Source organism: Dictyostelium purpureum, assembly GCF_000190715.1.
Source record: "Dictyostelium purpureum unplaced genomic scaffold DICPUscaffold_301, whole genome shotgun sequence".
Classification (NCBI taxonomy): domain Eukaryota; phylum Evosea; class Eumycetozoa; order Dictyosteliales; family Dictyosteliaceae; genus Dictyostelium; species Dictyostelium purpureum.
In genome coordinates this window covers 1-14,226 of record NW_003519637.1, presented here as the reverse complement: position 1 = coordinate 14,226, position 14,226 = coordinate 1, and the positions used below count along the sequence as shown (strand labels likewise).

General features: G+C 21.7%; 7 protein-coding genes across 7 annotated transcripts; 3 read left to right on the top strand and 4 right to left on the bottom strand.

The window, feature by feature from the left end:
• Positions 1-1,496: 1,496 nt before the first annotated feature.
• DICPUDRAFT_50074 (uncharacterized protein) lies at positions 1,497-3,911 on the bottom strand. Its single transcript, XM_003291784.1, has 5 exons — positions 3,729-3,911; positions 2,884-3,669; positions 2,464-2,817; positions 2,094-2,365; positions 1,497-1,634 (listed from the first exon to the last, which is right to left on the bottom strand). Exons 1-5 carry the CDS (start codon positions 3,771-3,773, stop codon positions 1,550-1,552), a joined length of 1,542 nt encoding a protein of 513 aa, XP_003291832.1. The 5' UTR covers positions 3,774-3,911; the 3' UTR covers positions 1,497-1,549.
• Positions 3,912-4,895: 984 nt separating this feature from the next.
• On the bottom strand, positions 4,896-6,751 carry DICPUDRAFT_99146 (uncharacterized protein). Its single transcript, XM_003291783.1, has one exon. It carries the CDS (start codon positions 6,663-6,665, stop codon positions 4,950-4,952), a length of 1,716 nt encoding a protein of 571 aa, XP_003291831.1. The 5' UTR covers positions 6,666-6,751; the 3' UTR covers positions 4,896-4,949.
• Positions 6,752-7,462: 711 nt separating this feature from the next.
• DICPUDRAFT_39635 (uncharacterized protein) lies at positions 7,463-8,051 on the top strand (the record flags this gene model as incomplete). The annotated part of the gene is made up of 3 exons (XM_003291790.1): positions 7,463-7,523; positions 7,796-7,920; positions 8,001-8,051. The coding sequence occupies 3 exons, from the start codon at positions 7,463-7,465 to the stop codon at positions 8,049-8,051; spliced, it is 237 nt and encodes a 78-aa protein (XP_003291838.1).
• A 355-nt stretch (positions 8,052-8,406) lies between these two features.
• Positions 8,407-9,252, bottom strand: DICPUDRAFT_50070 (uncharacterized protein). The gene is made up of 5 exons (XM_003291782.1): positions 9,148-9,252; positions 8,996-9,075; positions 8,846-8,907; positions 8,676-8,761; positions 8,407-8,608 (listed from the first exon to the last, which is right to left on the bottom strand). The coding sequence occupies exons 1-5, from the start codon at positions 9,226-9,228 to the stop codon at positions 8,513-8,515; spliced, it is 405 nt and encodes a 134-aa protein (XP_003291830.1). The 5' UTR covers positions 9,229-9,252; the 3' UTR covers positions 8,407-8,512.
• Positions 9,253-9,821: 569 nt separating this feature from the next.
• On the top strand, positions 9,822-9,986 carry DICPUDRAFT_156476 (uncharacterized protein; the record flags this gene model as incomplete). Its single annotated transcript, XM_003291789.1, has 1 exon — positions 9,822-9,986. One exon carries the CDS (start codon positions 9,822-9,824, stop codon positions 9,984-9,986), a length of 165 nt encoding a protein of 54 aa, XP_003291837.1.
• A 269-nt stretch (positions 9,987-10,255) lies between these two features.
• DICPUDRAFT_156475 (uncharacterized protein) lies at positions 10,256-10,895 on the top strand (the record flags this gene model as incomplete). The annotated part of the gene is made up of 2 exons (XM_003291788.1): positions 10,256-10,407; positions 10,544-10,895. The coding sequence occupies 2 exons, from the start codon at positions 10,256-10,258 to the stop codon at positions 10,893-10,895; spliced, it is 504 nt and encodes a 167-aa protein (XP_003291836.1).
• A 70-nt stretch (positions 10,896-10,965) lies between these two features.
• DICPUDRAFT_99144 (uncharacterized protein) lies at positions 10,966-13,027 on the bottom strand (the record flags this gene model as incomplete). Its single annotated transcript, XM_003291781.1, has 1 exon — positions 10,966-13,027. One exon carries the CDS (start codon positions 13,025-13,027, stop codon positions 11,162-11,164), a length of 1,866 nt encoding a protein of 621 aa, XP_003291829.1. The 3' UTR covers positions 10,966-11,161.
• Positions 13,028-14,226: the final 1,199 nt, after the last annotated feature.

Here is a 14,226-nt window from a genome sequence, read left to right as displayed (position 1 = left end):
GGGGGTTTTTTTTTTGAAAATTTTTTTTAAAAACATATTTACCGCCCCCTTACTACCCTACTATCTATTAAATTTATATTATTATAATTTATTACGTTTTTATTAAAAAAAAAAAAAGTTTAAATTCCCCCCTCTTTTTTTATTTTTGTCCTCTTTTAATTCGGCGCAATTAATTAAAAGTTTTATTTTGTTTTTTTTTTTTTTTTTAACCTATTATAAAATTTGGAAGAGGTCTTTTGACCAACCATATTAAAAAAAAAAAAAAAAAAAAAAAAAAAAAAAACTATAAAAATTACCTTCCAATCTTTTTTAATAAGGATAAATACAAAATTATTTATTAATTATATTATTATTATTATTCTGAGTCGATGAAAAAAACTAATCGACTTTAAACAAAAAAAATTTAAAAAATTTAAAAATTCAAATTTTTAAAAAATAATTAATAATAACCCGGGGAAAAATTAAATTACAACTAGATGAAAATAAAATAATTGTTGTTTATTATTGAAATATAAATTTTGAATAAATTTGGAAAGGGTGGTGGGTATGTTATATTTTGGAAAAAAATATTAAATTTGTTAATTTTTCAAACCCAAAAAATACTATCCCCAACAAAATTTAAATTTGTGCAGCGGCTCCCCCCCCAAATAAAAATAATTTCCTTGTTGTTTTTTTTTTTTTTTTCAAAATTCCTTATAAAATAAGTTATCGATACATTTTATATATATAATGTATTATTTATTGTTGTATGTGTAATAATTCCTTTTTATTAAATTTTTTTTTTTTCTTGTTTTTTTTATTTTATTTTTTATTGAAAATTTCTAAAAATATAAAAAGACAAAAATATATATAAATTTATATATTTGAAAAAAAAAAAAAAAAAAATTCAAAAGTTTGTTTTTTTATTACTTACAAATATTTTAAAATCGATAATTATTGTTCTATAAAAATTTGAAATAAAAATAATTTTAAATTAAAAAAGAAAAAAAAATTTTTCTTTTGGCATATAAAATTTTTTTATAATTTTTTATTATTGTTGAGATATGATTATTAATTTTATTATTATATTGTTAGTAATTTTTTATAAGATTATTATTTCCATAGATTTATTTTATATTATTTTTCTTGCCATATAATGGTTTTTTTTTAAAAAAAAATGAAATGAAATGAAAAAAAAAAAAAAAAAAAAAAAAAATAAAATAAAATAAAAAAAAAAAATTAAAAATAATAAAAATCAAAATTTTTTCAAATAATTATTCAAAAGTATCAAAAAAAGTGATGAATATTTTATTTTATTTGAAAATACCTACAATTTAAAAACACAAAACTTTTTTTTTTTTAATAATAAGTATTACTTTTAAGAAACCTTTATAAAAAATCAGAATTTTTTTTCATATAACAGAAAAAATAAACATCAAATCAAATAATCATATGTATTGTTTAAATAAATGTTTAAAATTTAATTAATTTTATTTTTTTTAATTTTTTTTTTTTTTCATTTTTTATAATAATTCTTTAAAGGAAATAATATACAAATAAAATTAACTCTTTATTCTGAATTGGAACTAAAGGCCACATTGATGAAAAAACAACCGCATATCGATAAAAACTCCATAAAATAAATTGGTATCAACCTGCATTAAATAAAAGGTTAGTATTATTATAAAAATTTTACAATAAAATGTTTAGGTTATTTTTAATTTAAAAAAAGGATTTTTTTATGTGAATATTTATTGGTGTTTTGTTGTGTTGTAATTTATTGTGTGATTTTGGATATGATCGTATATTGGGGCACTTTTTTTTTTTAACGCCTTGATCAACAATTATTTTCATTTTTTTTATTTTTTTTAAAATTTTTTTAAAAAAAAAAGATTTTTTTTTAATTTTAAAAAAATAATTATAATAATCAAAAGTGGCTATCGAATTGTTTGGTGTTGATAAATGTGTTTCTGACTATAAATCTTAAGATGTGGTTGATTTTAAAATTTTTTTTTGGATTCTTTTTTTATATGTTGACATCAACACCACTTAACACCCAAAAAAAAAAAATTGAAAAATAAAATTAACCAATCATAAAGTTTTTAAATACTTACACTAAAGAATATTTATATGCTGTCGCAGAGGAAAGATTTTGAATTAGCATCGTCTCAAAAGCAATTAATGGACAAGATACTAACACAAAAAAAACAATAACTAGTGTTAAGCTTCCAGGTTCTCTGAACCAACCAGTTTTTTGATCTAACCACCATTCCAACGATGTGTGATACATTATTCTTATGATACAAGGGTAGATCATTGCGATGGCTTTAATTACAAATAGCGGAGAAAAAACGTAAATCCATTTTAAATTAACAGCTTCGTCAACCTACAAAATTAAGGTATTTAATAAATAAATAAATAAATAAATAAATAAATAAATAAATAAATAAATAAATAAATAAATAAATAAATAAAAATATTTACCTTTAAAAATAATAAAATATTAAACACAAAAAATAATAATGAACAAATTGTCATTGAAAACTGATCTAACCATTCTAAAGAGTAATCTATTCTTTCTGGAAAACATAGGGTAAATGCTATTAAATACACTGATAGTACAAATATTGGTATAAATACATATATCATAGCAAAGTTTTCCAATGTTAGCTTGCAAACTAATAAAACTATAAACATTATTATACTTAGAATCGGTGTAAATAATAATACTTTATATAGTTTTTCACTTGGTTGGAGTGGCAGTATAAAAAACAATGAAAAAAACAATGGCTTTATACATGAATCTGGAGAAAGTTCTTCTTCATATTGATGATTATACTGTATTATTGTTTAAAATATATTAGTGAAAATATTAATTGGTTAGTTTTTATAGTTTATACTTACAAGTGTTCTAAAAAAAACAAATATTAGGGGGCTGCATATACATTGTAGTGTAACAAAAAGTAATGGAAGGAATATTATTGGCCAACTCCAATCTATATAGTTGTCTAATTTTAAACCTATAAAAATTGTAAACAAAATGAGAAGTGCTACTGATAGCCATTCACAAGGTCTTGAAAAAAATGTAAAAAACATTACTTTGGTACTTCTATTAATACTCTTCATTCTTTTCTCTTGTTTCTTTTGTTTTTTTATTAGATCCATTCTATCTGATAGTTGCGTTTTAATTTTTATAAATGATTCAATATAATATAGTTTACTATTAGGTTCTTGATTTTTTATTGATTTTGTGTTTGTTAAAATATTATTTACTGTATTATTATTTACATTTGTATTTGTATTTAAATTGTTATTCGGTGCATTTGTATTATGGTTTATTTGATTATATTGGGGAGGATGAAGTTGGGGAGGTGGGGGTGTTTGTATGTTTCTATTATTTAAATGATAGTTTACACCGTTATTGTTGGTGTTATTTTGATTTATAAATTGGCCATTTATAGGCTGGAATCTTCTTAAACTGTTTCTCGAAGAAGGATATACTGTACCATTGATCTGAGGTGTCGACCTCACAACAATCTCACCCTCTTGATCTAATATAATTGGGGGTTCTAATAATAGCATTATATTTGAGGATGGATTCTTTGCATATTTAGTTTTTTTCATTTTATATAATACTTCGTTTTGCCAATTTCTAATTACATATTTCCATAATGAAGAGTCATAGGTAATCTAAAAGGGTTATAGTTAGTTATTTAGTTTTTTTTGATTTATTTATTTTAAAAACTTACGATATTGAAATTTTTACAAACCATACTTAATCTTCCTAACGACATTGGGTCTAAATGTGATAAAATACTTAAAATTAATTCATCGGGTAAATTTTCAAAGGAACAAAAAACATCCAACTGAATTTCTTCTAATTTTTTTTCATTATTTTTATCTTTTTCATTGTTTTTATTTTTTTGACTATCTGGATTAAGTTTTTTAATTCTTTTCATTAAAATAATATCTTTAATACTTTTCTTTAAATTCCTATTGTTTATACTATTACTATTATTAGTGGTATTAAAATTGACATTGTTTATATATTTATTTCCTATATCTGATGTACTTCCATTGTTATTGCTTTCGTTATTTAAATTATTGTGATAAAAGTTATACTCTGTGTTATCATAGTTTTCTATACTATTTACCCTATTGATATTACAGTTGTCGTTTATTTGTTCATTAATAGAATTTGTATTACATGATATTATATCGTTGGAGTAATCATTATTAGTATTTGTTGAGGATACATCATTTTGGTTTTGATCGAGAAAAAAGTTAGTATAGTTATTATTGCTCCTATTGCTATTATTTAAAATATTATTATTATTATTATTATTATTATTATTATTAATATTATTAAAATTTAAAATACTATGTGGGATACTATCGTAATCATCAGCACCTTCAGTAATTGCTTTGTTATCAGTGTATAGGTTATTTTATGTCTAAATTTCTATATCTATTGATGCATCATTATGTAAATCTGAACTGAAATTGGCTTTCATTAGTACTATTATTATAATGATTATTATCAATACCATTGCTAATGATACTAGAATGAAAGGTTAATATAACTATAATTAGCATTACTACTAGTGACACTGGTAGGACATCTACTTATGAACTATGTATTCAGTCAATAATATTTTGATTCCACCCAATTTAGATACCTTTAAATGTTTTTTCTATATAAAAAGTATTTTAATATTTTTTTTTAATTTTCCCCAAAATAAAAAAGAGGAAAAAAAATGGGTTTAAAAATTAAAAAAATATATAAAATTTATTTAAAAATTTAATTTGGTTTTTTTTGGTATAAAAATAAATTAAATTTTAAAATAAAAAAAAAAATAAAAAAATTAAAATTAAAAATTTTTAAAAAAAAAAAAAAACCATTGGGGGGGGGGGGTAATCTTTATATAATTTATTTTTAATTTTTTTTATTTTAAAATATTAAAATTTTTCTATTTATAGGAAGTTTGTTGTATATTTGATCTTTTTACAATATTTTCATCAAATAGGGAGTTTGAACTTCTTTTTTTATTTGATGAGTTGTTTAAACCATTACTACTATCTCTTAAATTTAAAAGTATATTTGCAAATAAAATATCAGAGTCGTCTTTGGTTGTTGCGGTTATTTGAATTGGAGGAGAATAAATATCATCTTGTTGTTTTGGTTTTTGTTGTGCTTTTAAAAATACATTGTTATCCAATTTTTGTTCTTGTTGTTGTAGGGGATGGTGTTGGTCATTATCAGAAAAATTTAATAAACTAAATTTACCTTGGTTTAAGTTATACATTGAATTTGATGGTGATTGGGTTGGTGATGGTGATTTTGGTGATGGTGATGGTAAGGGTGATGATGTGTTTGATGAGGATATAGAAAAATCTTTAGTTGTTAAAGAGTTAAGTATTGGGGTTAATGATGTAGATAATAAACCATTGTTGTTATCCTTGATATTATTATTGTGGATATTATTATTATTATCGGTATTTAGTGGGTTAAAATTATTTTCTAAATTTCCATTATTATTATTTATATTATTGGGGTTTATTGGTATATCTGAATTATTTAAAGTTTCATCCCATATTAAATTTTTATTTATATTATTGGAATTATTTGTACTATCGTTCTGTAATGGTATATTATTGTTCGAGTTTATACTATTTGTGTTGAGGTTTATTTGTTTTTTTTGTAACCAGGCATTATTAATATTATTTTGGATTGAGCTGTTCGATTCAGATAAATGATAGGTTTTTTCATGCTGATTTTTATTATGTTTTGTATTTTGGTTATGAAAGTGATTATTATTATTATTTGATATGTTGTTATTAATCGGGGTTGTAGTGTTTTGAATTTGTTGATTATATATATTTTGAAGTTGTTGTTGAATTTTATCCTCGTACATGGAAATATAACTATTATCTTTATTTGCATTTTTATCCTTTGATTTTGAATTTTTTCTTGGTTGAGGGTTTGGGCTTTGAATCAAACTAACACCATTATTTGTGTTATTTGCTTGATTTTGACTAAAACTATTTATAAGATTATTATTATTTACATTTTTTAATTGTTGAGCAAAAAAATTATTCATATTCTCATTTATTGAGGATACTGGTTGCTGAATATTTTTTGTTGAGGTTGAGGTGATGGTAGAAATGGTTGGTGCTGAATTTAAACTACTAGATAGTTTTAGATTCTGCTTATTGGTTGTTGTAGGTGTGTTGGTTATTGTCGGTGTATTTATTGAACTATTACTGTTTGATAAAACCAATGAAGGAGATGATAATGATAGTGATGATGAAACTGGGACAGGTGAGGAAGATATAGTGGAAAGAGATGATAATGATATAGACGATGGCATATTAGATTTATTATTATTATTATTATTAATAATTTGTTGCTGAGTTAATAATGGTTGGTTTTTGGTTAAATTTATAGTTGGTGATAATAACATTGGTTGTTCACCTTGTGATTTTTGAATATGATGATTTAATGAATCATTTGATACTGATAAAGATATTGACCCAAAGGAGGTAATAGTTTCTTGGCTTTTACTAATTTTTAATGAATTGGTACCACCAATAGTATCTGAACAGCTTGTAGTGGCAGGAGCATTTGATGTTGTGGAACCACCTTCATCCCCCAATAAAAAATTAAAGTTCATTTTAGTGGCCATGGTTTTCTTTTCTTTTTTATTTTTTATTTATTTTTAAACTATATATTTGAGATAATATTATTTTTTAATTCCAAGTTAGTTTTTTAAAAAATTTATTTGTTTGTCTTTAATAGTAATTAAAAAATATAATAAAAAAAATTGGTTTTTTAATTATTTTTATTTATTATTATTATTATTATTATTATTATTATTATTATTATTATTATTATTATTATTTTTATTTTTATTTAATTATTTATTTAATTATTTTTTTTTATTTTTATTTTCTTTAAATACACACAGACACACTTTCAAATACACATACGCACTACATATATAAACAATTATTTTTTTTATTTTTTTTTATTTAAAATTTAAAATTTTTAATTTTAATTTTAATTTATTTTTATTTTTATTTTTTTTTTATATTTTTTAAATAATATACATGTATTGGGTGATAAAAAAATAATAAATAAACAAATATATTTTATTATAATAATATATAATGAAATATTAATTTATAAATTAAATAATTATAACACATAAAAAAGTAATGATAAAATAAAATAAAAATAAAAAAATAAAAATAAAATAAAAAAAAATAAAAAAATAAAAATAAAAATAAAAATAAAAAATTTTAAAAATAAAAAAAAAAAAAAATCAATTACATATTTTTTTTTTTTTTTTTTTCCATTTTTTTTTTTTTTTTCCTTTTTTTTTAAAATTTTTCTTTATTTTTAATTTTTTTTTTTTCATAATTTGAAATCATTTTTAATTTATAATATAGTTTTTTACATTTAAAATTAAAGATATTAAATATGACATTTGGAAAACAAATTGACCCAGATTTAACTAGACTTTTAGATAAAAAACTTAATGGTATGTATATATTTTATCCATTCCATCTTTCTATTACTTGTATTATTGTATTAATTTTATTTGCGCAGTGGAGCTTTCTTATATTGCACAGTCACACCTCTAAATTTTATTTAAATTAATTAAAATTTCATCTCTAATTTTTATAATAATAATAATAATAATAATAATATTTTTAAAATATTTTGTATTGTGTTATTTTATATTATTAATAATTATTAATATTCATTATAATAATAATATTAATACATTTTTTTTTTTTTTTTTAAATTTAGTTAAATTAAATGGAAATAGAACCGTACAAGGTATTCTTAGAGGTTTTGATACCTTTATGAATATCGCTTTAAAAGATACTGTAGAAGTCGTTTCACCAACAGAAAAATATGAAATTGGTATGGTTGTAAGTATCTATAATATTTTTATTATCATTCATATATCTATCTATGTCTATTAACTCCTTACCTACTTTATAAACTATAGCTTATCAGAGGAAACAGTATCATATTGATGGAACCACTCGAATCAATGTAAGATCTACAATTGTTGAACAGACAAAAGATAAAAAGATAAAAAGATAAAAAGATTTTTGTTTATTAACTATTCTCAATTTTAATAATATAGGGTAGTAGAAAGAAATATTCAAAATTAAAAAGGTTACTTTTATATATAAATTTTAATAATGCCGATTTTTTTTTTTTCAGAAAACGCACTATCGAATTTTCATCAATTACATATAATTTTTAAATCAAAAAACAAAACAACCACAAACTCAAACATCAAAACAAATAATACGAAACCAAAATTAAAATTATTAAAGATTACAGTTTATTAAAAATGATAAAACGATATAATAAATAATAATTTTTAAATGTACATAATTTTTTTTACAAAAAAAACCATTTTATGCTGATTTGATTTATTTTAGTTTTATTTAATTTTATTTTACAAAATGTTGTTATTATTATTATTTGTAGATATTATTTATTATTAGTTTATGAGAAATACTTTGTTCCTATTTTTCTGACTCTTGCATCAAAAGCTGTTGAAGTGATTGGCTTATTATATTCATAAAATGGATTTAATAAAATCTAAATTTGTAAATAAAATATTAGTAAACCTATTTGCAATATCTAAATATGAAAATCTGTATATTACTTTTAAATAAAGATCATGAACATCCACAAAAAAGTTTTTAATGGCATCTTCATCCTTCTTTTCATGAAGGAGCATAAATTTAATATCTATTTATAATACAAAAAAAAAAGGATTAATAATCTTCCTAAATAATAAAAACAAATAAACATATTACTATCATTTATACATACGACCAGCAGTAACAAATGACGATATATGGTTTTTATTAAACTTATCTATTATTTTTAAATACCTATTTATAAATAATAAAAAAATCGCTGATTAATATATTCATTTTACTATGTGTAAAAAATGGTGCTATTGATGATCAATATACATACATATTATTTGTTTTCCAAACATATTCTTCTACTATATCTAATGAACCATGTGCTATATATTGATGGGCATAAGTCTCTTTCTATTTATTGAAATATTATAATATCGTTAATTGCCATTATTATCAAAGTAAAATATTTATATATATATATACCTTTTGTGTATTTACTGGAAATTCGATTTCATATAATGGATTATCGTTTTTCCCAATAATTAGAAATGTATAAATAGACATCTTTCTATATTTGTTTATATTAATATAATAAAAAATAAAATAAATGAAAATTTAAAAAAAATTTAAAAAAAAATAAAAAAATAAAAAAAGTAAAAAAATTTAAATTTTTTTTTAATTTATTTAATTTTTTCACACCACAAATAAGGAATATCCAAGAAATAAAAAGCTGCAAATACAAATACAATATATGTTCCTTTTTAATAATTCAATTATCTAAATTCAAGAAATAAAAATACAATTGGTAAATTTACAAAATTATTTTAATTTTATTTTTTTATGTGGATTATTGGGTTTGTTCATGTTTTGATTAAACTCATTATATCCAATTCCAAACCCCATAATCATAAATAAAAATTTCAATTAATTTTTTTACAAAAGTTGATATTTATTTTTTAAAATAAAATTTTTTTTTCAATCACCAAACTTTATAAAAAATTTTTATTTTGTTGATTCTCAAATAATATAAAAGATATACATATTAATAAATAAATAAATAAACAAAATAATAATAATTGTAATTATATTAAATTTTATATTGTAGTAAAAAGCATATACCAACTTTATTTTTTTTTAGAAATTTAATTATAAACAAAATGGGCTTCTTTGGTGGATTCTTTAGCTATGGCAACAGTTCAAATGGTCCTTTGAAATCTGGCTCTTCAAAAGGAAATGGAAACAATGGAAACAATGGAAGCAATTGGAGTAATGGTGGTAACAGAGGTGGAATTGGTTCAGTTGGAAGAAGCTGGGGATACTAAATCTGTATTAAAAAAAAATTAATAAAATAAATGGTGATTTAATATCATTTAAATTATTCAACACTGTAATATAAATAAAATAGCATTTAGTAAAATCTATTCAATTTTATAAACCTTTCCTTTTATATTTTATTTTATTTCTTTTATATTTTTTGATCAAAAATAATTTTTTATTTTTCACAAATTTTTTTTTTTTTTTAATTTTTTTTTAATTTTTTTATTAAATATTTTTTAATATTATTTTATTTGCTTAATTAATAAAACCAAATATGGCTCATCACATCCCTCCACTTAATTTTGGTATGGTAGCCGATGATTTATATAGATCAGGTCAACCTAACGAACTCAATTTCCCATTTTTAGAAAAACTACAATTAAAAAAGATTATATTCCTTGCCCCAGATGATCCTTCACAACAATTGTAATAATAAAATAATATTTAAACAATAATAATAATAAAAATGAAACAATAGCAATAGCAATAGCAATATAGATAATAACTATAGATAATAATAATAAAATCAACAACATATTAACTTTTTTTAAATTTCTATTAGTCAAAATTTTGTAGAAGATCAAGATATTGAATTAATACATTTAGGTATGGACACACATCAGAATCCATGGAACCCGATTTCTGAAGAAATTGTTATATCAGCATTAAAGATTATTTTAAATATGGAAAGCTATCCACTCATGGTTATGTGTAATTTAGGTCGTCATAGAACTGGGACAGTCATTGGGTGTCTCAGAAAATTACAACGTTGGAATTTAACTTCAATTTTTGAAGAATACAGAAGATTTGCAGGCAGTAAAGTTAGATTATTAAATGAACAATTTATAGAACTTTTCGACACTGATCTTGTTGGTATACCAGATAATGCCCCAAAATTTTTATATTTAAGCTAAATAATATAATAAAATGTAAATTTAAAATCATAAAATAAAAAGTACAAGAATTTTTTTTTTTTTTTTTTTTATAGTTTTATTTATTGTTTTACATTATAAAATTAAATAAATTTATATTTTATTTAAATTTAAACTATATATTATTATGTATAAATATATATATTACTATTATTATTATTATTAAATATTATTATTATTTTATTATTGATTATAAATAAAATAATGATATTTTATTTATTTTTATATTTTTTGTTTAATGTTTTTTTTTAAATATTAATTTCGTCATCGATATCATCTCTTGGTGAGTCTTGTTGTGAAAGTGGTGAGTCATATGATCTATCATCATAATTTTGATTATTATTATTATTGTTATTATTCATACTATGACTATTTTGGCCACTAGTTGGTATAATATGTTTATCGTTATGTGGTGATGAATGGTGGTGATGATGGCCATTACTACTGTGGTGATGTGATGAAGAATGGTGATGTGATGAAGAATGGCTGCTACTTGTACCACTAGTTAATGGAAGTCCATCTGGTTTAATATGTCTTGTTCTTCTGCCATCCTTATGAAGATCTTGTAATTTACCAATTCTAATTAAATATTGACCATGACTTTGAACTTGTTCTCTAGTTTTATCGGGTAAATGACTATGAATAGTTTTCCAACTTTTACCATATTTATTGTAGGCTTCAGCAAATTTCTCATCATCTTCAGCAGTCCATAAAGTGTTTCTTCTTGAGCCAACCTTTCTTCTTTTAACATCTTGTTTATCATTATCGTTGCTCTTTCTCTTGAGATCATTTTTCTCTGGTGAATTGTAGGATTTTGAGGAAACACGATCATTATTATAATTATCTCTAGAATAAACTGGCGAGGATGATCTTGAACGTGATAATGATCTTGAACGTGATCTTGAACGTGAACGTGACATTGATCTTGAACGTGAACGTGATCTTGAACGTGATGGTGAACGTGAAAGCGATCTTTCACTTGAGTTATCTAACTCTCCATCTACCTCACGGTCTTCAAAGAATTTGAGCAATGTCTTTCTATATTTTGACAATAAAATTGTTTTTTTGTTGAGTGTAAGCTCGAGGTCACGTACTTTATCTTGGAGTATTTGATTATGTTTATTTGAATTATCCAAAAGGGTTTGAAGTTCACGAATATATTGTTGTTGTTGTTGGAATTGTTGAGAGTTTAATGTTGGAGTTGAGTCTTTTTTAACTGATGAGGAGGTGGTTGTTGTTGTTGTTGAACTATTATTACCACTCATCGAGGATAATGATGGTGATGATGATGATGGTGAACCATTGGCACTACCTACACGCTCGTTTCGACGGTCTGATCTGGCGCTATCTCTTTCACGGTCTGATCTTCTATCTCTATCTCTATCACGGTCGTTGCTACTTCCAACTCTTTCATCCTTTTCGTTATAATGGCCATCTCTATCTCTACGTTCTCTATTATCACGTTCTCTTTCACGCTCTCTATCATTATTACCACGGTCTCTATTATCTCTTTCACTACGTTCCCTTTCACGATCTCTTTCGTTATTACTACGATCTCTACTGTCTCTGCTATCATTACGTTCTCTGTCACTACGTTCTCTTTCACGGTCTCTGTCACTTCTGGCACTGTCTCTTGTTGAGCCACCACTATCGCCTCTCGAACCACCATCTAAATCTCTTTTCTTTTCATCTCTTGATGATGGTGATTTTACATTATTACTTTCATTATTATTATTAATATTATTATTGTTAGAGTTACTGTTCATTGTCGGAGAATTAGTTGGTTGTTGTGGTGAAACTCTATTTTCAGATTTAGTTGGTGATTGCATTATATTATTATTATTGTTGTTATTAATATTATTGTTGTTATTGTTTGATTGTTGTGGTATTTGTGGTTGTGGTTGTGGTGGTTGTGAGTATAATGGTTGTTGTTGTTGCTGTTGTTGTTGTTGTGGATTATGTACTTGTGTTGTGTTTTCGTGTTCAGTTGAGTTTTGTTGTGGTGATCTTGGTGAAAATGAATAATTTGAACCTGGTGATGAATAATAATCTTCTTCTTTTTTATTTGATGAAAAATCGGTATTCATTGGTTTATAACTTGTTTCTGATTCCATTTTTCTTTGTTTTTTTAAAAAAAAATTTTAATGATGTTGATTATTAAATGAAATTGAAAAAAAAGAAAAAATAAATTTTTTTTTTAGGAGGTTGAGGTTGTTGAAAATTTTTTTTTTTTTTAAAAAAAAAAAAAAGTGATCACAACGAATAAAATTGAAAAATAAATACCAAAATAAACAAAACCAAATTTAAATTCCTTTATAAACTATTTACTCTGTATATTACATAAAAGGGAAAAAAAAAAAATTAATATTAAAAATTTCGATATTTTAATTTTGAAATTTAGTAATCAAAAAAAAATCCAAAAAAAGAAAAACAAATGACATGTAATTTATTAAAATCTAAATTAAAAACCAATTTAAATTTAAAACAATAGATTATATTTAAAATTTTACGCACCAATATAAAACAGTTATAAGAAGAAAAAATAAATAATAAAAAGAAGAAAAAATTTGATAAGAAAAAATAGAGAGAAAAAAATAAAATAAAAAAAAAATAAAATAAAAAAAAATTTAAAAAAAATAAAAATAAAAAAAAATTATTTCTCTCTAAGATATTTTTTTTTTTTTTTGTTTGTGTGAGAAACAAAGAGAGACAAATTTTTTATAAAAAAAAATTATAGTTTTTTTTTTTTGAAATAAAGAATTACGAAAAAAAATTAAAAAAAAATTTACTTTGCCACAAAAAAAAATTATCTGTGCACATATAATTTATTATTATTGTTGTTGGAATATGTGAAAAAAATATTTTTTTTAATTTTTTTTAATTTTTTATTTATAAAATTTTTTTTTAGAAACCAAAGACAAAAATACTGACGCAAAATAAAAAACATATAAATAATAATATAATGAATTTATTTATATATATATTTACAGTTGGTTTCTTTTTTTTATTTTTTTTTTTATTTTATTTTATTTTATTAAATTATACAAACTTTTTAAAAAAAAATATAAAGTAAAATTTATGAATTATAAAAAAAATAACAATTCAATAAATTAAATAAATAAATAAAATTTTAAATAAATATATATAAATTATTTATTTATATTTATATTTATAAAAATGAGTGGTGGGGGAAATGAAATGTGTTTATATATAAGAGGAAAAAAGTAAAAATTTTTTTTTTTTTTTTGAAGTGGTATAAGGTGTGGTGCATGAGTATATACAATAGATTTTACTATAGTTGAATTCCAATCGA

Excerpts from the sequence above, each read along its gene's own strand:
- DICPUDRAFT_50070 (XM_003291782.1), bottom strand. The coding sequence starts at position 9,228 with ATGTCTATTTATACATTTCTAATTATTGGGAAAAACGATAATCCATTA. Across the intron at positions 9,076-9,147 it reads TTCCAGTAAATACACAAAAG|AAAGAGACTTATGCCCATCA; the intron begins GTATATATATAT and ends TTCAATAAATAG. Across the intron at positions 8,908-8,995 it reads GTTTGGAAAACAAATAATAT|GTATTTAAAAATAATAGATA; the intron begins GTATGTATATTG and ends ATTTATAAATAG.
- DICPUDRAFT_50074 (XM_003291784.1), bottom strand. The coding sequence starts at position 3,773 with ATGTCGTTAGGAAGATTAAGTATGGTTTGTAAAAATTTCAATATC. Across the intron at positions 3,670-3,728 it reads TTTGTAAAAATTTCAATATC|ATTACCTATGACTCTTCATT; the intron begins GTAAGTTTTTAA and ends TAACCCTTTTAG. Across the intron at positions 2,366-2,463 it reads ATATTTTATTATTTTTAAAG|GTTGACGAAGCTGTTAATTT; the intron begins GTAAATATTTTT and ends TTAATTTTGTAG.
- DICPUDRAFT_99146 (XM_003291783.1), bottom strand. The coding sequence starts at position 6,665 with ATGGCCACTAAAATGAACTTTAATTTTTTATTGGGGGATGAAGGTGGT.